The sequence below is a fragment of the Mus caroli genome, unplaced genomic scaffold (genome assembly GCF_978045245.1).
Source record: "Mus caroli unplaced genomic scaffold, Mus_caroli_1 scaffold_8, whole genome shotgun sequence".
NCBI lineage: Eukaryota > Metazoa > Chordata > Mammalia > Rodentia > Muridae > Mus > Mus caroli.
The window spans coordinates 44,395,267-44,416,428 of record NW_028227263.1 but is presented as its reverse complement, the minus strand read 5'-3'; the positions used below and the strand labels follow the sequence as shown (position 1 = coordinate 44,416,428).

Here is a 21,162-nt window from a genome sequence, read left to right as displayed (position 1 = left end):
TCTTTTATATGAGTTAACATGTACCATCTTGGGATAAAACTTGTAGTCATTTCTGATCTGTGGAATTATAACCCTAACTCAGACGTTGGGTATAATTCTTGTATGGGTATTAACAATGTTTAATAGCAGTACATTACACATACTTCATTAAATGTTTCTAGTTGTAAAGTGAGGGAATTCCTTTTAATTATCCCAGCAGGTGTCCAGTGGGTGGCAACGCTGTCGTGATCTTGTCTGAGTGTGACATTTCTTTTAGTCATATAGTTGCAGCAGACTCTGAGGATGATGAGACCCTGTGTCTGTTGAGGGCTCTAGCCAGCGCCTGCCATACTCAGAACTGTGCCTTGGCCCCTCGGCCCCTCCCCACAAATGCCCACAGGAACAGCGGATTAGGTTCTGGCAGCACAGCTGGGATTTTGGCGGCCATTCCAGTCAACAATAGCGCAGCTATCGGGACAGAAGAGCCTGGCCTGCGCTCCGCGGCTAGAAACTGCCTGGGCCGCTCGTTTGGGTGGCTGAGTGGGAGGAGCAGGCACACAGCATGACATCTTGGCCTTGCTATACAGAAGGTAGGGGCTGAAGAGATTTCCTGCGGAGAACGGGCTAGGGTGGCCAAGTCCTAGGGCGGGCAGGCGGGCGGGCAGGCAGGCAGGCAGGGCGCTCTGAGGAGGCCTGCGCTTTGTGTGGCGGGGAGCCGGCGGGCGGCCGCGCGCCTGCGGACACGCCCCCCTCGCCGCGCCGCAGGAAGCTGCCCTGTACAAGGCCTGCGCCGTGCGGCTCCCTGCGCTCGGCTCCCAGGCTTCCTCTGCGCCGGGCGCGTTTCCCGCCAGGGGCTGGCCGTGGGCTCGGCGGCTCTGGGCCTGCCGGATAGGGCTGGTCTCGGAGGTGGACAGGCCGTCACTGCTACTGCCTTAAGCCCTGCTGGAAAGCAGCGAAGGGGGAGTGTCCTGGCCATCTCAGGTTGGTGAGGCCGGCCACCGCGGGTGCGTTTTTGTGTGTTTACGCCACAGCCTCCAGCCCTTGCTGCGCGTGCTCTCCCTTCAGCAATGGAGCCTGCGGGCTTGCGCCCTAGCCACCCTCCCCGCCCCCGCACGTCCTGCTCAGTTTTTAGGGCAGGGGCAGGCTTCACCTGGGTCCTCCTGGTAGGCGCTCCCCCTCCCCCAGAGCTCTTGGCTTCGCTGTTGCTCCCAGACCGCGCGGAAGCTCGCTGTGCCTTTAAAGAAAGCAGACTCCTGGCTGTGACGCACTTCTGGCTGTCAGCCAGGAAGATTGCTTCTGCCTGGCCGACTGAGAAGAAACCCAACAACTTTTCTTTTGTGTGTGGGGTTACTTTCCACTGCCCCCCCTTACTCCTGTCCTTTCAAGATTTAAATGCTAATGGCGGATTAAAACCTGTAGATACGTTTGGCTTTAGGAGTCCGGTAAGGCCCCCAGCACTAAGACTTTTTCTCCCTCACTCTTTCTCGGGTTTGTTTTGTTCAAAAAATGGACGAGAGGGTGGGGTGGTTCATCCCCCTCACCTCCCTTTGCTGCGCCATTCTTAAAGGGGAGGGAGAGGAAAGGGAGAGCAAGTAAACACTGAGAGACAGGCGCTGGCCCTGCGCAGAGCTTGCCAACATCCGGGAGTTGGCGCCTTTCTTTCCCCTCATAGATGTCAGCATGTTTTTGTTTGGAGGGAGTAATGTGTGCGCCTGTCCTAGAGCTATAGAGACGGCCCAGTAGAGGGTTTCCCTGTTTCCTTGTGTGGTCTTAGATGTTTTTGCGGTGTTGGACAATGAAAACGTGTCTTTTTTTTTTTTTTTTTTTTTGTCAGCTGCCAGGGATCTGAGTGTGTGAATGTAGTGGTTGAGGGTAGGTGCTGATGAACTGCCCCAGAGGGCTGTGTATGTGCGCTTGCGCAGGCACTTCACACAGTATCTGCCTGTAGGCCGCAGTCTAGTTCATGATTGCAACTTTTCTGATAACATTTTTCCGATCATGACCTTACAGAATATGGGGGAAAGGACTAGGATCAGTATTGTTAGCTCTGGATTAAACCCGGCAATGTGAAAATAGACTGACCTCAACAGAAGCAGATTGTCCTTTAATTAGAACAATGAAGGGCAACAGTCTCTCTGGGGAGTGGAGGCTGAAGAGATACAAAGGGCTTGGGGTTTTATAGGGCAGAAAAGGGAACTTTTGAAGGTTGGCGATTGCTTCTGCAGATCTGTACTCTGCATTCTCAAAACTCAAGGGTTGGTGTTTGGACTTTCTTGTCAGGAGCTTCCCTGTTCCTAGGTGTTATGTGCCTGTCATCCTTACTTCTGGGAGTTTCTCAGTTCTCCTGAGGCTTTTAGGTCATTAAAAAAACTCTTTGCCTCCTCCTCTTTCCCCTTTTTTGAGACAAGGGTCTTGATTATGTGGCCTTACCTGCCTTAGAACTCAGAGCCATCTTCCTGCCTCAGCCTTTCAAAGTGCTCTAGAGGTGGGAGTCACCAAGGACGATTTTTTTTTTTTAAAGAAACAACAGAATGTGGGTTTTTCCTGAAGTCTTTTCATTCCTTTCCAGATTCTCAGAACTCTGGTCAGAAATCTAGGTTACAAAGAGAGTGGTGTGTGTGCAGAGGGAGAGGCCTGAGCTGAAAGTTAGTGCCTTAGAGCAAGTAGAGAATTCATCCAGTAACTTCATTTGCTTTTGAGTGCAGAAATGCTGAGAAACAATTGACTTGTCCACACAGCCTACTCAGGGCTTTTCTCCATAATAGAGAAAAGATAATGCTTTTCTTGGCCTTTTCCCCCCCTTTTTTCTTTTGGTATGAATGGTGGTGGTGCACGTCTTTAATCCCAGCACTTGGGGAGCAAAGGCAGGCAGATCTCTGAGTTGGAGCCCAGTCTGGTCTACAGAGCAAGTTCTAGGGTAGTCAGGTTTACACAGAGAACACCTGTCTTTAAAAACTAAAGGAAAACCATCTCAAAACAACTGAGCCCCTTTGTTAGCCAGAGGACACACCAGCAAGACAGCTCCTTTTGTTGTTTGGGATTTAATTTTTGTTTGGTTGTTTTTTGTTTTTTGTTTATTTCCTTTCTTTTTTTAAATTAATCATTCTATTCGTTTACATCTCAAGTGATATCCCACTTGCCTGTTACCCCTCCACAAACCTCTCCATTCTACATCCATCCTCTACCCCCACTCCTTTGCCTCCATGAGGGTGCTCCCCCACCCACCCACTCTCTCCCACCCTGCTGCTTCAGCATCCCCCTAAGCTGGGGCATTAAACCTCCACAGGACCAAGGGCCTCCCCTCCCAGTGCTGTTAGGCAAGGTGGTCCTCTGCTACATAAGTATTTGGAGTCACGTGTGCACTCCATCCCCATGCACTCCTTGGTTCCTGATCTAAAGTCTGGGAACACTAGGTGGTCCGGCCAGCTGATGTTGTTCTTCCTATGGGGTTGCAATGTCCTTCAGCTCCTCTGTTTTTGTTTGTTATTTGTTTGTTTAATGAGTACACTGTAGCTCTCTTCAGACACACCATAAGAGGGCATCAGATCCCATTACAGATGGTTGTGAGCCACCATGTGGTTGCTGGGAATTGAACTCTGAAACCCTGGAAGAACAGTCAGTGCTCTTAACAACTGAGCCATCTCTCCTGCCCCCCCCCCCTTTAATTTGTTTGTTTGTTTTTGTTTTTGTTTTTTTGAGAAATGATTTTCCTATGTCACCCTGACTGGCCTGGAACTTGGTATGTGGACCAAGCTGGCTTTACATTCACAAAGATGCGCCTGCCTCTGCTTTCTGAGGGTATGAACCACTACATCTGGCTTTGCTATTGTTGTTGTTGTTGTTAAGACTGGGTACAAGCAATCCTCCTGTCTCCACCTCCCATGTATAATGAATAAACATTTTATCAAGGTAGCTTGGCCTTTGTCAGGGCCCTCTAAGGTAGCAAACCAGGTACGATCCAAGTCACAGGTTAGTGGCCTGTGTCTCTTGATGTATTCCTCCCAGAGGAACTCCCAACATCAGTGTTCAGTCCAACAGAGCAGAAGTTGCTCAGGTGAAGGAGAGGGTATCTATTTTAGGGAGTGGTGCAAGAGCCTGGAATTTTTATAGCAGGGTAACTGATAGTTAGGTTTTGCCTGAACTCAGGTGTACAGATGCTGCGCCATTTTCTTACCTGTGAGTCTCTAAGCCTTTGGAACTTTGGAGTTGGGGCCTGGTGGGTTTGAGGAATGACACCTTGAGGTGGAAGCCTGTGGCCCTAACATTCTGGGAGTAGGAGCAGTAAAAGAATGAGGGTCAGTGCTGGCAGGGGCTCCTAAGTTGAGAACATGAATAGGTTAGTAGCCAAGACCAAAGTTCACTTTGGTGTTATCTTGAGGTAAGGTGGTGGTGTTACAGCTGTTAAGAGGGAGCTGGAGCCCAGACTAAGGGGTAGCACATGGGAGGAAGGAGTTGGGCTGCCTCACAGACCCTCTGGCATATCACCAAAAACCACAATTTTTTTTAGAAGAGACCTCCAGAGCTGAGCAACCTGACCCCTCTCTGGTCTGGTTCTTGCATCTAGCAGGTGGTTTACATTAGCCTCAGCCCTTATAGGAATCTGTGGCTAGTCTTTAACTCCTTCAGATCCAGAGTGTGCAGACCAGATGGCAGTGTATTTCTCTGTCCTTCTCCTGACACATATTTTGTGGAAACATAGAGGACTTCCTTCCTTCATTCTTTCCTTCTTTTGTATTTCAAGACAAAAGTTTCTCTGTATAACCCTAGTTGTCCTGGAACTCAGTCTGTAGACCAGTCTGGCCTCTAATTTACAGAGATCCCCCTGCTTCTGCCTCCTGACTGCTGGGATTAAAGTTGTGCACCACCACCCAGCTTATAGAAGATATAAGTGTGGAAATTAGTCATGATACAGGGAACTATGTTATGGCAGCTTGGAAAGTGTAAAGAGGACAGAAGGGACAATAAATATGCAAGGTCACTGCTTTTCTCTGTCTTCCTTGGAATGGGGAAAAGAAAGGGTACTTTATCAGCTTTTGGGAAGCCTCATTTTTGGATTGTGGTTACATTTCATTTTTAAAGAACCAGGTATGTGGGAACTCTAAGGTTCAGGGTCCTGCAATACCATCTGGATTTTGTTGTCCTTGTGGTCAGAGTGAGTTGGGATGGGTCTCAGAGCCTTCTGTGAAATGGCTCACAGAAGGCTACAATTGCAGGGAATCTGTTTTTCCATCACCATCACCCAGTCTTCTGGGTGGGGCCTGCCTCAGATTTCAGGGGGAGGGTGGAGAGGATGGTGCTTTGGCTGAGAGCCCTTGGCTGCTGCGCTGAAGTCTGCTTAAAGCTGTAGTCCCAGTGCTGAGCACTATCTGCCACTGGTTTCAATCATTGTTACTCAGAGAAGCCATCATTACCAGCAGTGACTTTGCTTCCTAAAGCTGCACTCTGGTGTCTTGAGGAAGTGCTCTTTGTGATCCTTGATGACAAGATCTTTCAGACGTTTCTAGTGTTAAATATTGGATTCCTAATTTCTGTACCTCGTAGGTTCTTCTGGGGAGGACACCAGAGGGGTTTTGTAAATTTTGCCTCTGAGATGAAAGAAAGAGGTTGCTTAAGCCTCAGGTGATTTTTTTTTTTTTTTTTTAAGAAGCATAGCTGTAGAGTCTTTGAGTAGGTAAGATTTATTTCCTATTGTAAATGAAATTTCTGGGTAGTGGGCATTGCCAGGGAGGTTTAAGCTACATTTGGCTTGTTACTGAAGACCACAGAGACTTCCTCCTCCAGTTCTGGAAACTGAACCCAGGACCTTACACAGGTTAGGTAAGCATTTTACGTAGCTATAAAAACTCTGATCTGAACACCTCAGTTTGAGCAGTTGACTCCATCCTACAGGCTAAGTTTGGTTTCTCAAGCTATAGGCTGGCCAGCTACACACACACACACACACACACACACACACACACACACACACACACGAAGCCTAATTTCAGTGCACTGGTTAAGATCATCGTGGACTGGTCCCAAGGGCTAGGCAGTGCCCACAGACAGGCACAAGGAAATCATCCAGGACTGAGGAACACGTGGGTCCCTTAGCATGTCTGTCCTTCTGAGAAAAACCTTACTTGTGACCAACCAAAGACCAAATTGGCTCATTTCTCAGTCTGTGTCACTGATAGAACAGCTGATAGTTACCACATTTAAGTTTTGCAGGGTCAGGAAGTAGTTAGTTATAATTAGTAGTTATTTACAGTTAACATTTAATTATTTTCTTTTATTAGTGATTCAAGTATGTTTAATTTTACTCCTCACCCTTCTAAAAAAAAACCCTCAAAGGCAGTGATGTCACTGTCTTCTGTTTCTCAAGTAGCTTCCAGGACAGGAAAAACAAGTAGGGACAAAGAAAAGACTTTTTTGGTTGGTGGATGAGTAGGGCACACTTGGATAGGAGGTTCCAAGGCATGATGGGAAGTATATTACCAGAGTATGAATCTCTTCTTCGTTACTTGACTTAGTACCTTATTGTCAAAAAATGATGTCTTTTTTTTTTTTTATTCCTAGTACTTTGTGTTCAGAAAGTACTTAGCATCTGTTGGTTCTACTGACCTTACATTTTAGAGATATAATATTTGTAGAACTGTATATGTGAAATGCCTTTCTATTCTTGCTCATCTTTCTAGAGTAGTGACATAGAGAGCATTGTGCAGGAGGTAGGAGAGGACATTTGTGCTCTTGGAGATTGTGGGAGTCATGGGGGCTGATAAGACGTACTGGGAAATACTTACCCAAGTCTGTGATCCCATGGGTCTCATCTGTTGGCAGGCAAATGGCAGATTCCCAGGGGCAAAGGAAATTGGGGGTAAGAATACTGGGACAAGTGCCCAATCGTATAATGTTCCCTGGGGGTAGGGGTGCTTGGGCGATGGCTTAGCGGGTAAAGTTCTTACTGCCCAAGTATGTGAACCTGAATTTATATCTCCAGTACCCATTGGTGCTGGTGCTACGGATTCCTCCCTAGCCCAGCTAGGGAGGCAGAGGCAGGAAGATCTCCAAGTCCATAGAACCAGAACCAGAAATCAACCTCTTTTTTTAAAAAATTTATTTATTTATTATATGTAAGTACACTGTAGCTGTCTTCAGACACTCCAGAATAGGGCATCAGATTTTGTTATGGATGGTTGTGAGTCACCATGTGGTTGCTGGGATTTGAACTCTGGATCTTTGGAAGAACAGTCGGCACTCTTAACCACTGAGCCATCTCGCCAGCCCCTCAACCTCTTTTTTTAAGAACAGAAATAATTTGTGTTGATTATCTGTTATGTGCCAGGTACTGTGCTATTTGCATTATTTCAGTAAGGTAAGAAGGTTTATGTGGATTCATATTGCAGATGAAGAAGTGGACGAAAGAGGGAGGTTATGCTAATTGTCTAAAGTCACATGACCACGGTGCCATGGAATCAGTACTCAGACCCTGGTTGTTTTTCTTCTCTTTGTCTCTTTGTCTCTTTCTCTTTCTCTCTTTCTCTCTCTCTCTCTCTCTCTCTCTCTCTCTCTCTCTCTCTCTCTCTTTGGTTTTTCAAGACTGGGTTTCTCTGTATAGCTCTGGCTGTCCTGGAACTCTACAACTTTGTACAACTTTGTAGACCAGGCTGGCCTCGAACTCAGAAATCCACCTGCCTCTGCCTCCTGAGCGCTGGGATTAAAGGCTTGCGCCACCGTGCCCGGCCTTTTTTTTTTTTTTTTTTTTTTTAAGATTTATTATGTATATAGCTTTCTGCCTGCATGTGTCTGCAGGCTAGAAGAAGGCATCAGATTTCATTATAGATGGTTGTGAGCCACCATGTAGTTGCTGGGAATTGAACTGAGGACCTCAGGAAGAACACCCAGTGTTCTTAACCTCTGAGCCATCTCTCCAGCCCCTGGTTGTTTTTCAAAACCATGACTGTTCCTTGTTGAAGGGTACTGTGTCCCAAAGAGCAGAACACAGACAAACTTTGAATGTTGTGTTTTCCATAACTGGGTGATTATGAGCATTTTGTTGAGTGCAAGATTCTTTGCAGTAAACCCTGACAATATAAGCTTTAGAGTAATTTATGCAGTCTCTGCAGTCTCAACATTTCTGTGCTGTCTTAGTGGATTTAGTGCTAGTGATTTGTTGATGTGTTCAGAGCTGGTAAATGGAACTGCTTTTCTTCTGTTTATTGACCAGAGATCTCGATTTATTAACCGTGCTTTTTCTCTTGGGTTCTAGGTGAGTTGGAGTGAGCTGGAATCAGAAAGATGACACTCCATGCCACCCGGGCAGCTACGCTCCTCTCTTGGGTAAGTAGCTTTCTTTTTTGGGGGTGGGGTGGGGTGGGGGTTGAGATAGGGTTTCTCTGTGTAGCCCTGGCTGTCCTGGATCTCACTCTGTAGAGCAGGCTGGCCTTGAACTCAGAAATCCGCCTGCCTCTGCCTCCCAAGTGCTGGGATTAAAGGCATGTGCCACCACGCCTGGCTGCTTTCTTTTTTTTAATAAGATGTGCAGCAGAAAAACATTCTGTAAGCCAGAGCTCTGCAAAGTCTTCTCATTTGCAGACCAGGTACCTTTTCATATAGATACTGCTGCATATCATATAGCTCAGTGCAGGTTTCTCTGAGGTATTCCTTTTGGTCATGGAACAGAACATTGGGACATTGTGAGTGTAAACCCAGTCTCATCTGTTCTGTATACTTTTCTTTTTTGTTTGAGACAGGGTCTCACTATGTAACTAGTTTTACCTGGCCTGGAGCTAAGTGAGCTCTTCCTGCCTCTGCTTCTGCCTCTTAAGTGCTGCTATCAAAGGTATGCACAATCACACTGGGCTGTATACTTTTCTGGCTAAAGGACTGACTGTTAACCTTGATGGTTCACGTTGGCAGGAACTTTGGTCTTCAAAGACCTAACCTTTGAACAACAATGTCTTCCTCAATGTCTTCCCATGTTTCTGTCTGTTCCCATTGCTGTATTTCTTCCTTCTCCTCTGTTTGAAAATGAAGGTGGATATTTTATGTGTTCTTTATTGTTGCTTCACTGAATAAAAAGAGCAGCAGCCAAATGTAGTGTATGGTAAAATTAAGACAGTATTGTCTTTCACCTGACACTGTACAATACACGTTTTCCTGTGCTCCCAGTGGGAAGATTGTTAAGTCTTCATCTAAATCCAGAAATGGATGTAAAAGAGATACAATATTATGTGAGATTTAGGATAGCATTGTTATCCTGAAGTACAGAATTTTTATAACCACTTTTTATAATAGATATTCTCAAATATTCTAGTCTAAATACCATAGAGTCTAGTCTGGTTATTATTAAAATGATGTACATTGTGTTTATCTATAACCATTAAGAAGGGAGATTTTTCTCCAGTAGCAGTATTAAGTTTTCTATCAGTATTGCTAAAAGCTGTTTAAAGTCTCCTAGCCACCTTTAATTTAAGACAGTTTTGAAGCAAGTCACTTTGCACAGGCTTACTTAGGGTACCATATTCAGTTCTCAGTGTAATTCATGTGTTTTTCAGTGTGTTTCTTTACTCAGTTCATCCAGTTCTGAAAGGTAGCTCCATTTTCTTGATCAGCCAACCATTTTCATAGCAGGATTTGTTGATGATCCCTTGTTTTTCTGCTAATGCTTCATTGACTTTTCCCGATAGAGGAGAGGAGAGTTCACTGGCAGCCTTCACACCAACCAAAGTTACTCTTGCTAGAATGGATTGAAGACTAGCTTTAAAAAAAAAAGATTTATTTATTGTTAGGAGTGGAGAGAGGAGAGATGGCTCAACAGTTAAAACCATTTGCTGCTGCTCTTGCAGAAGACCTAGGTTTGGTTCTCACAGTCACATGGTGACTCACAACTTTCTGTAACTCCAGCTCGAGGGTACCTGACATCTTTTGTCTTCAGGTTCTGCATGCATCTGGTGCATCTATGTACAACAGGCAAAATGCTCATGAATTAATTTTATGATAGCAGCTTAAAACAGGGCTTTTGTTTGTGAAAAAATGGCATAAAATATACAGATAATAGGGCTGGAGAGATGGCTCAGTAGATAAAGCATAAACCTGAGCCAAGTTCAAGTCCTCAGAACCTATATAAAGTCATGCATGTTAGCCTATGTCTATCCCAGTGCACCGATGCCAGGGTATAAGGTAGGGACAAGAGAATTCCCAAAGCTCAAAAGCCAGCTAGCCTGTTCTACATAGCTATGAACAGTGATAACAAAAGACACCCTATCTCAAACAAGGTTGGTGAGGATTGATATCAGAAGTTGTCCTCTGACTTAACACATATACCATGTACTATGTGCTCACACACACATACCATATTCATACACACATATATGCAATTACACACAAAATAAAACATATACATGTTTTATTATATTATATTATATATATTATATTATATTATATTATATTATATTATATTATATATATTATATAAACGATAATTAAAATTGTCGTTTAAAGAATTACCCAGAGTGGCTGGAGAGACGGCTTACCAGTTCCGAGCACTCACTGCATTTGCAGAGACCAAAGTCTGTCCTAGGACCACATCAGGCAGCTTACAAATTTGCCTATAAATGTATAAGTCACTGAAATTTTGGAAGGAATAAATAAAACCTTTCACCAGCAACATTTTAATAATTCACTTTCAGCATTGTTATGATCTTTTTCTCTTCCTCCTCCTCCTCCACCACCACCATCTCCATGCTGGTGATGAACCTAGTGGCTTGCCTATAAAACCAGTTCTAGGGGCTCTTGATAAACATAAACTCATGGAGGTACACATTTGTACACATAATAAAAAATATTAAAATAATTATCTCAGGGGAAAGACTAGAAGAAAAAAACTTCGTCAGTGCTGAGACTATAGTTGAGTATTAAGCATTTAATAGCAAGTGTGAAACTCTTAATTTGGTGCCCCAGAAACTCCTCTCCAAAAACTAATTTTGTCAGGGCTCTGTAGAGGTGGAACTTCATGGTAGGGTGCTTGACTGCGTTCACTAGACCTGTCTTTTATCACCAGCACTGTTTAAAGAAAAAAATAATCATAAAAATGCTGAAAGTGAATGTATTAAAATGCTGTTGGTGAAAGGTTATATTTTTTTTTCTTCTAAAATTTCAGTGATTTATATTTTGTTTTACTTAAAGTATAGTTTGGAACGCTTTTGTAAATGGTAGGTGGTGATAAATTGCTGCAGACCTTACCAGCAGTGCTTGAGTTATCCAGTGAGCTGTGTCCTAACACTGATGTTTATGCTCTGCCTAGGGATGGAAGACCTCAACTTGCTTTTTTGTTTTGTACAGGGTTTCTTTGTGTAGCCCTGGCTGTCCCAGAACTTGCTCTGTAGATCAGGCTGGCCTAGAACTCACAGAGGTCTGCCTGCCTCTGTCTCACAAGTGCTGGGATTAAAGGTGTGCACCAACAGTGCTGCACATCTGAACCTCAACTTCTTTACCTTTGAATTTCCTATCAACACCAGAATAAAACATTCTCATATTTATAAATCAATAAAAAGCAAATTTTTTATGTTGAAACCTGTTTTGTGAGCTTACCTTTCTCTACATGAAGCTTGTCATCAGGGTAAACCTGTGTATGAGTTTGCCCCTCTCAGCAGGACACCTAGCTCTAGGAAAAAAGCCTGAGTTTTTGTTTTTTTTTTTTTAACTTTGTATTGATTCTTTGTGAATTTCACATCAAGGCCCTCAGTCCCACTCATCTCCCTGCCCCCTTATATCCATCCTTCACCCTTGCAACCTCCTTCCAAATAAAAATACAATAAACAAAACAAAAATAACAAAAACAAAGGAGAGGAAACCTCTTGTCATGGAAGCTGTAGTATGTCACAGTGTGTCCCACAGTCTGTTCCCTTTCATTGCAATGAGTCATTGCTCTGGTTCAAGATCTCTGCCTTCTGCGACACCACTGATATTGTATCCTCATCAGGACTCCTGGTTATCCTGTTGTTGCCCTGTGTCATGGAGATCCTACAGTTTTGGAAGAGCAGGACTGGTCCTTTGACACGTCCCAACCATTTACAAATAATAGAGATTTTTCCGTGGGTCATCTCAGAGCCCTGGATCTGGGCCTGAGCGGTAGCATAGCTGGTCAGCCCACTCTGGCTTTCTCTTCTCCACACTACGAGAGGGAACTCTCCAGCATTGCTCTTTCTTGGCCATCCAATGCCACCATCAGCAGGAGGGAGAGTCAGCTCTCTTGCTATCATGCCCTTGGGGACCACCTCACAGCACCCATGCCTTCAGAGCCAGTTTCACTGTGATGCCCAGATTAGGTGCAAGGCCCACATTTCTGATTGCTACAGCCACTGAAGGAGCAGGGCTAACTCCTGCTCTCATGACCCCAGGGCCAGTTCTCTCAGCTATTGTAGGTGTCAAGGGGGCAGGGGGCAGGGAGGGCATCACTCCTGCAACCATGCCACCTCATGCCAGATGAGTGCAGGCCAGCTCTCCCGAGTTCTGGACTTCAGAACTGGCTCACCTGTACCCTTTGACCAGGGCCAGCCCTACTGTACTGCCCAGGCAAGGAGCAGGGCTAGCATTCTTGCTCTCATGACCCCAGGGCCACCTCTCCCAATTGCCACAGGTAGCAAAGAGTAACTACGTCACCTTACACCAGAGAATGATGAGTGAAGGGGCCAGCTCTCTCATGTTCTTGTACTTGGGGCTGGCTCACCTGAGCCCTGACCAGAGTCATCTCTGCTGTGCTGTCCAGGTGATGTTCAGGGCTAGCTTTCCCAAGCTCCTGACCCTGTTGGTAGCTGTCCTACCTGAGGTATCAGGGGCAGGGAGCATCACCTCTGCACCTGTGCTACCCCATGGCAGACCCCATGGCAGTGTCAGCTCTCCCACACATATTCTCAGGACTGGCTCACCAGGGCATCAGGGCCAGCTCTCAGAGCGCCACATCCAGTGAAGGGCAGGGTCAGTTTTGCACAGTCTCTAGACATCCAGGTGCTCCTTCATGGCTGCCCTGACCAGGGATATCCTCATGTTCTCTTGTAGCAGTATGAACCATGGGCATTGATAATGACCCTTGCCTCTATGGAGCCACAGACTCAGACATGGTCCTCAGCAGCAGCTCTGGCTGGGACCTCACCATGAGCCCAGGAAGCAGGGCTGGCAACTCACAACAGGCTACTCCTTTCCACCCTGGGGTCTCTAGTTCCATCTTCATAATACTTAAGCTGCTCCACTCTTTCTCTCCTATCTGACCACCACAGACTTACACGTTGTGGTGGCTCCTGGTGCAGGCTGGCCTCATGGCTGGCAGGCACCTGAATGGCATCTTCTGTCCCTTCTGTGTGGCAAGCAGGTGCAGATGTCTATGGCCTGCCTGTGTCACACACTGTAGGGCAGGTCTGTCTAGCTTTATAATCTGGCAATTGCAGCTTACAGGGAGGCGCTGGTTGAGGTTGGCTGTAGTGATAAAGCTGGAGCCCACCATCAACTCCATCACAGAAATCTGAGGATACATTTGAGTACGATGTAGAGACCAGATTCCCTCTGTATCAATTTAGACGGCAGAGACTGACTGGCTTCTAACGCAGCCGACCTGGGATCCTTCATGATGATCTCCATGGCTTTGTTGGGGGGCAGAGGTCCCAGGGTTGTATCAGTCGTAGGCTTCCAGGTCCAGAAAATGCAAGAGTTTTCCCAGCAGAGGGACTTGGGGAACTGACCCAGCTTGGTGAGGCAAGGACAGGAAGTATATTTTTATATTTGTCTCGTGTCCACGGTTCCGGCAGGTTCCTGGTGGTGGGTAAGGTGAAGGAGGTTCTTCACCTAGTAATTATTGCAGCCACATGGAAGCAAGTTCAAAGTGAAGTCCACTGCCCCATCTTCTGGAGAAGACCTCAGGGCTTCCATCGGGAGCAGGCATTTATTTTCTTTTAATTGTCTTAGGCTTAACCTGACAACATGGACAGAAGGCTTAAGCTTACCATTAACTTGCATGTCTTAATTATCTTTAACAATTTATAACAAGTTAGTACCTTTTATAAGATTAGGATTTTACAGATTTATTCCTATTGAGTTTGAGCCTTAAAAATTTCAATTGAGGATTCCTTAGCATCAGAATAAACTTTAAACCATAAAGTTCACAGAGAGACTAGGAGCTTCACTCTTCTGATTGTCTTCATAGTGCACCTTTACAGTCTCTCCACATAGCTGGAGGCACACATCTTCAGGTCAGTTTCTGCTACCTGAAAGGACCTTAGGAATTCATAAACCGTATTCATTAAACATGCTCCTTACCTTAAAACAATCTTTTTAGAAGCTTGTTCTTGAATATAGTTAGCAGTCATGGCTAATACAGTCATGTTTAGGGACACAGGTCGGGAGGAAATCAGGGGCGGAGCAAGGAAATGGGAGGGGCTCAGAGGGTTGAGTGCTGTGTTGACAAGAATTTCAATCCTGTGTGACTCTGGGTGGACCTAGAGATGTGTCAGAGAGAAGCTCAGGGTCAGTGGAGGGAAGTCCGTCCTCCACAAGATGGGACACCCAAAAGGGTGTAGGGAGGCTGCTTGATACCAGCACAACCTTGTGATAGACTCCACGGGCTGAGAGACAGAGCAGGCAGCTCTGCTGAGGCAGAAGAGGCAAATGGTTATAGTAGGTGAAGGGGAAGCAGCTGAAGAGGTGGACTTTGAAATTGGAGTTGAATATGGTAGGTGGCAGGAGCCAGCAGCAGTGATCTGACCTGGAAGGGTCAAACATGAACAGCTTGATTCAGCCAGGAGGGACAGGACCTGCTAGAGGGTTAAGTGTCCCTCCCAGATTTCAGGCACCAAATGTAAGTGATGGCACAGAGAAACTATGAAACCAGGCTGCTTTGTGGGCAGAAAGAAAGATTTATAGGGAACCAAACAGCCAAGGTCGTTAAGATTTCTGTTGCTGTGAAGAGACACCATGACTACAGCAAGTCTCCCACACCCATAGGTTTTTTTTTTTTTCTTTTTTAAATTTGTTTCTCATTAAGGATGGTTGTGAGCTACCATGTGGTTGCTGGGATTTGAACTCATGACCTCCGAAAGAGCAGTCAGTGCTCTTAACCACTGAGCCATCTCACCAGCCCTGACTACAGCAACTCTTATAAAGGAAAACATTTCATTGGGGCTGGATTGCAGTTCAGAGATTTAATCCATTGTTAGCATGGAGCATGGTGGCATGCAGGCAGACATGGTGCTGGAGAAGTTGCTGAGAGTTCTACATCTTGATCCACAGGCAGCAGCAAAAGAACTGAAACATACTTCCTCCAACAAGGCCACACCTCTTAATAGTGCAACTCCCTGTGGTCCTGTGGGGGCAATTTTTATTCAAACCATCACAGCCATCTGTAGGGGTGGGATCCGAGAAGAGCAAATGGCAAATAAGCAAGTAGATTTTACATGGCAGTCATCAGGGTGGGGTGCTGAACTGATGGGGGAAGGTTAAGGGAGGTTTCTATAGAATTAATGGTGGTTTCTTATCCACAGAAAAATCTTAAAAGGTCTGTTTTTCTAGTAAACAGGAACCTTTAAGCTTGTTTACACAGTAATAATCTTTCTGTTTAGGCACTGCTTGTAGGGAGAAAGGAATGGCAGAGATAGGGGTGGTGTGGGGCTTTTGGACCTGACAGTGAGCTCCCTGGTGTGGGTGCTGGGAATTGACTCAGGCCCTCCAGAAGACTCACCCTCGAGCCATCTTTTCCAGCCCCCTATTTTTTAAAATTTAATTAGTTCATTTTTATATGTATAGGGTGTTTTGTTTTGTTTTGTTTTGCCTGTATATATGTCTGTGTACCACAGGCTTGCCTGGTGCCTGAGAAGGTGCCTGGAGTTTACAGATGGTTGTGAACTGCCAATGTGGGTGCTGGAGTTGAACCCAGGCCCTCTGCAAAAGCAATCAGTGCTCTTTAATTGCTCAGCCATCCCCTTCAGCAGCCCATTTCATTATCTTAAGATATATGTATGTGAGGGCTAGGACCTTGCTGTGTAGCCCATACTATCCTGAACTACCAGTGATCCCTCTTTCTCAGCTTCCCAGGGGCTGAGGTTATAGGCATGGTCTACTGTGCTGACTTAACCTACTGCTTCAGTTTTAGACACTTATTTTGTATGTGCATGAGTACCTGTGTGTGTAGACTCAGAAGACAGCTTACAGTAGTTGGTTCTCTTTTTCTCCTGTGTTGGACCTAGAGATGGAACTCAGGTTGACAGGCTTGGCAGCAAGTGAGTCTGTCTATCTACTGAGCCATCTCAGTGGATCTAAGCCTATTTCCCTTTAAAGACCACATTAACAAACAGTAGATCCTAGTTGATTTCACATAACCACTTTCTGAAATTGTTAAGAGATAGCCTTATTCCTAAGTGGACCTTGTCTTCTTCCCTTCTTTTTGCTTCAAATGTAGTTAATTAGCAGGAGTAGAGGTAAATTTGAGCCCAAGTGCCTATGGAATTAATTTATGGACTCTCCTATAGAAGTTAGCTGCAAATGCTGTTGAATATCTTGTGTACTTGAAATATTTGTGTGTGACTTGTGATGAATTTTATAGCGTTAAAAAGAACAGGCAGTTGGATCATAAGTGAGAATTGAGCTGCTTTTTCTTTTAAAAAACAATTTATTTTGTTCTTTCATTGTTTCTTCCTCTTTCCTGCAGACTAAAGCATATGTTTGCAAACAATTATTGTTTTTACACTTATTAGTTTAGCATGTACGCACATGTACAAAGCAGAGGTCTACTCCTTGACCTTGTGGGTGCAGTTATCTGCTGAGTCTTGTTGCTAGATCTAAGTCTTTCCATTGCATTGAATGTGCTCCAGGACTCTGGGGAAGCTCTCCTCGTAGGCTCTTAATGGTGAAAGCCTGATAGTCGGTTTGTCTACGATGACTGTATGGGTACACTCACTGGCTGAGTGGGTATAGATTAAGAATCTTGGTGGCCTGGTATAGCACATGTATACTTGCAACCCCAGCACTGGGAAGTAGAAGCTAGGGAATTAGGTGGTGCTAGTATCTGGGGGATGCTGTGAACTGCATGCTTCCGGCATTTTTAAGTGTCTCAGCAGATTCTTCCATTTTGGTCGTAGGTGAACAGTCTGCATGTTGCTGACCCCGTGGAGACAGTGCTGCAGCTCCAGGACTGCAGCATCTTCATCAAGATTATTAACACCATGTGAGTATGTGTTCTCCAGACCTCAGCCAGTGTGGGGACTGACCAGAACACCAGGTGGGATTGGGATGTTAGAGGGCTAAGTGGGCCTTGACCTTTCCTTTCTAGTCAGTAGGCCTTTTAATGGAAGAGGTTTCAGTCTTGTCCTATCCAGAGACTTCCTACTCTGACACAGGGGGCTCTTCAAGGCCCCATTGCTTCAAGGCACAATACCAAGAGACTACCTCCAAGGACTTCCAATTTCCTGTCTCAAATTTAGTCTTCTGTAATCCTCTCTTCACCAGTCACTTCTGCCTTTCAATCTCATTAGTGTGGGGGGCGGGCGGGGGGCAGGCATGTGTGCGTGCGAGTATGGATGTTTGTGTGTCACTTCGTTGATGTGGAGTCAGAGGATACCTTTCGGGAGTTGGTTCTCTCCTTCCATTAAGGGTGGTAGGCATTAAACTCAGGTTATCAGACTTGGTGTCTACTGCTTTTTACCTTCGGAGTCTCCTCACTGGCCCAGCCAGGTGTGTTTAAGTGGATAAGGCTGAGCAGCCCAGTACAGATAATCCCACTAGGGTAGTTTGTGTTATCCTTGAAATTTGGTGTTAGGAGTAGGAGTATTTTACAGGGTTTTGAAACAACTTTAAAGGAACCATACACAAAAAACCTTTTTTTTTGAAAAAGGAAAGATATATTTCCTTGACTTGTTTGCAAAAGCAATAGGTGGTCCATGTTGTATGACTTTCTCTGGGAAGATGCATAGACATGACCAAGCACCTCAGATAGGGTGCTGGCAACAGACCAAAAACCATTCTGCCCGTCTACTGTGGGGAATCCACGAGTTTATTACTTACTTACAGGAGCACAGGTGACTCAGACAGTTGCACCACCCGAGCGTTCATGCTAGAATGGGTGTCATGGGTGTCAGACAGCTCAGCAAAAGTGGGTCTTTTGAGTTCCGTGTGCAGTTTGCTAGACCTTCAGGAAAGCGTCTCTTCTCCACGCTGCTTATACAACTCATAGGAAGTGTCTTGTTGGTGAGCTTCCTGAGTTTCTTCTGAATTTCCTTAGCCTCATTAGCATCCTCTGCTCTTCAGAAGAAGGCTTGTGAGGAAGCTCCTGCCCCACAATCCAGAGGTAAGGACAGGGTTTGTCCTTGCTTTAGCCACTCTAGGTTTATTCCTGGAGGAAATGTTTTCAAAGAGAAATTCAGTACCCATTTTCCACTGTAGAGTGCTGCCTGATTAGCCTTAGGCTGCCAGATATTAAGATCTCATATTAGACTTTACATCTGTGTCAGATACACGATGACACAGAGCAGTTGCCTTTGGGAAAACAGGCATTCTTAGGGTGCTGTGACTGTTACCTTTCTGATCGTCTCCTGGAACTGCTCTGAATCAGAAGGCTTGTTCTTAAGGGAAGGAGTACGGATTGGCAGGCCACTGGGCATTTTTATTGTTTGTTCATTTAGTGGGAAAATACATTGACATTGGCTCCTGGGGATTTTCTCTTTTGACCAGGCAGGCTCTTCACACAATGGCAAAAAGCAGCCACATTCTTCACCAAAATACCACAAAAACAGTTTCTACGCTATATATTGAAATTCTTTTTCACTGAAACCTCTTGGGCCAGATCCGCACCTTTCAAATCACTCTCAGCAACAAACTCTTCCATATACCTACTAGGATAGCTCATTAAGCCCCACTTAAATGACTCCACTGCTTTCCAAAGTCCCAAAATAAACATTCTTTTAAATAAAAGCATGGTCAGGCCTATCATAGCAATACCGTAGTCCCTGGTACCAACTTCTGTCTTAGTTAGGTTTTATTGCTGTGAACAGACACCATGACCAAGGCAAGTCTTATAAAGGACAACATTTAATTGAGGCTGGCTTATAGGTTGAGAGGTTCAGTCCATTATCAAGGCAGGAGGATGGCAGCATCCAGGCAGATGTGGAGCTAGAGAAGCTGAGTTAGCACTTCTTGTTCTGAAGACAGCTAGGAGAAGACTCGCTTTCAGTCAACTAGGAAGAGGGTCTTAATGCCCATGCCTACAGTGACACCTACTCCAACAAGGTCAACCTCCTAATAGTGCCACCCCCTGGGCCAAACATTACAAACCACCACACTCTTCCCCCTTGTTTCTCTCTTCTGTGCGTTGGCTGCTAGGCACTTTGGGGAAGGCAAGGCTGCTCATCAAGAATGAGTGCTTCTTAGCACCACCTCTTAGAGTCCTTCGCCATTTCTTCTGTGCCTACTGTGGAGTGTGGGAACTTTGTCCTGTCACTTCAGACCCTCGGCATCACCCATTTTGTTTCATATTTTGGCCCTGTTTTCTCTTCTCATGGGCTTCTCTCTTCACTCTACTTTGGCCGTGTTTCCCATGTTTTCTGACAGTTAGAGTTGAGCCACTCTAACTGTTTAACATAGCTTCCCATACATTTTGCCATTTCCTCTCAGAGGTTCCCACAAAACTTTATTGTACTGCAAATGGCTTAGCTGAGTGCCACGTTTTATAGAAGGACCCCATGCTCCAAGTCAGCATTTCTTACCCAACACACATTTTCATCAGAGTAAAGTCGTGTTCTTGAATTTTCTCCTGCCTCCAGGCCTAAACAGACTAGAACAGACTGGGCCTAAAGGGGAGGGGAGGCTGTAGGGAAGCAGGGAGGCTGTAGGGAAGCAGGGAGGCACAAATGGCTGAGTAGTCTTGTCCTAATGTTTGCTTTTTGTTTGCTTTAGCCATGACACTAAAGAGGGACAACAAATCCTACAGCAGCCACTACCAGAAAGACTGGACTTTGTTTGCAGTTTTCTACAGAGTAAGTGTCTTAACTGGCTGGATAGCTTCAGCTCCTGGGACTTGGGGACTCAGTCATGGGTGTCTGTCTTTAAAAAGGTTAGGGTCCCCAACTCTAGCAGAAAGACAAACAGCTGCATCAGCCTCCCTGGGTCCACCAGCTTACTTTTAAGAAAAATGTCTCTTCAGTCCTAGAGTCCGTGTCAGGCCCAGATAGCTGAGAGGGTTGATACCACTTTGGTGATATCAGAGTTCTCCCTATTTTGAAGAGAAAGGAAGGAAAAGGATCATGTTATTTCCCTTGTAAGTAAACTCCTTTCCATTGCAAGAAAAGTATTATTCTTAGGTAATTGCTTACATACAAAGTAAAGGGGCTGGTTTTTTTTTTTTTTTTTTTTTAGACACAGGTTCTCTGTCTCTGTGTTGTGGAAATAACAATTGCTCATCAGGTTAGTGGAAGGATTAAATAAGAATATTTGTGAAACTTGGGGCACAGAGCATGTCAGCTCCCATTCCCTGGTCATTTTTGTATCGCAGAAGTGTCATCTTTAACATTGAGCTGCTTGCCTGTCATTTCTACCTCAAGAGAATTATAGGGCAGGTGAAATTTTGTCCCTACTGTGAAACAGTTCTGGCAGCATAAGGGCACGGTGTCCTCGGTTGCTCTTACTGGACTCACTTGTAGACCATCTCTCTTCAGCCTTAGTTGAGACAGGACTCTAGAGTGATCTCATGTCTCTGGCTCCTTCCGTGGAGCTAAGGGATGGAGCCAATAAGCTGACAGGTAAGTGTAGGTCTTGAGTTGTTTTGCTAATGGCCTAGCAGTTGTCTTCTTGCACTATCCATGGGAGCATTGGGTGGCCCCAAAGCAGAGCTGACTTCAGGTGGGAATAGAAAGAAGGCAGGTGAGAGCGAGAGCAGTAGGAATAAGGGGGTAGTCTCCTTGGAGACTGTACTTCTGTTTCTGAAGTTGAGTTTTGAGAGTTTAGTGTTTGCTACATGGTTGTCATTGCAGAAAATCGGAAACATCCTTCATCTACACAATGCCTGGTATCTGTGCAGAAAGTGATAGAGGGATCCGAGATGGAGCTGGCCAAGGTACCTGTGGGATTCCAGACTTGGGTGGCAGAGAACGTGGAGGGGTGTCGAGTGCTTTCTTTCTGGGGCTCTTCAGATGTAGAGGCAAGACCAGCCAGTTGGCTGAGTCAGAGGCCATT

General features: G+C 45.4%; 1 protein-coding gene across 8 annotated transcripts in view; it reads left to right on the top strand.

The window, feature by feature from the left end:
- Positions 1-21,162, top strand: part of Numa1 (nuclear mitotic apparatus protein 1) — a 76,181-nt gene that overhangs the window by 31,538 nt on the left and 23,481 nt on the right. For 3 of the 8 annotated variants that reach the window (XM_021166222.3, XM_085841466.1, XM_085841467.1), the window contains exons 2-5: positions 8,225-8,295; positions 17,079-17,164; positions 19,888-19,967; positions 20,961-21,043. In XM_021166222.3, the coding sequence (XP_021021881.1) occupies positions 8,254-8,295; positions 17,079-17,164; positions 19,888-19,967; positions 20,961-21,043 (291 nt within the window). In that variant the 5' untranslated portion in view covers positions 8,225-8,253. Of the gene's footprint in view, positions 1-293; positions 570-748; positions 984-1,212; positions 1,422-8,224; positions 8,296-17,078; positions 17,165-19,887; positions 19,968-20,960; positions 21,044-21,162 lie in introns of those variants that run through there. The other 5 variants (XM_029479347.2, XM_021166223.3, XM_029479346.2 and 2 more) reach the window with 5 other exon arrangements.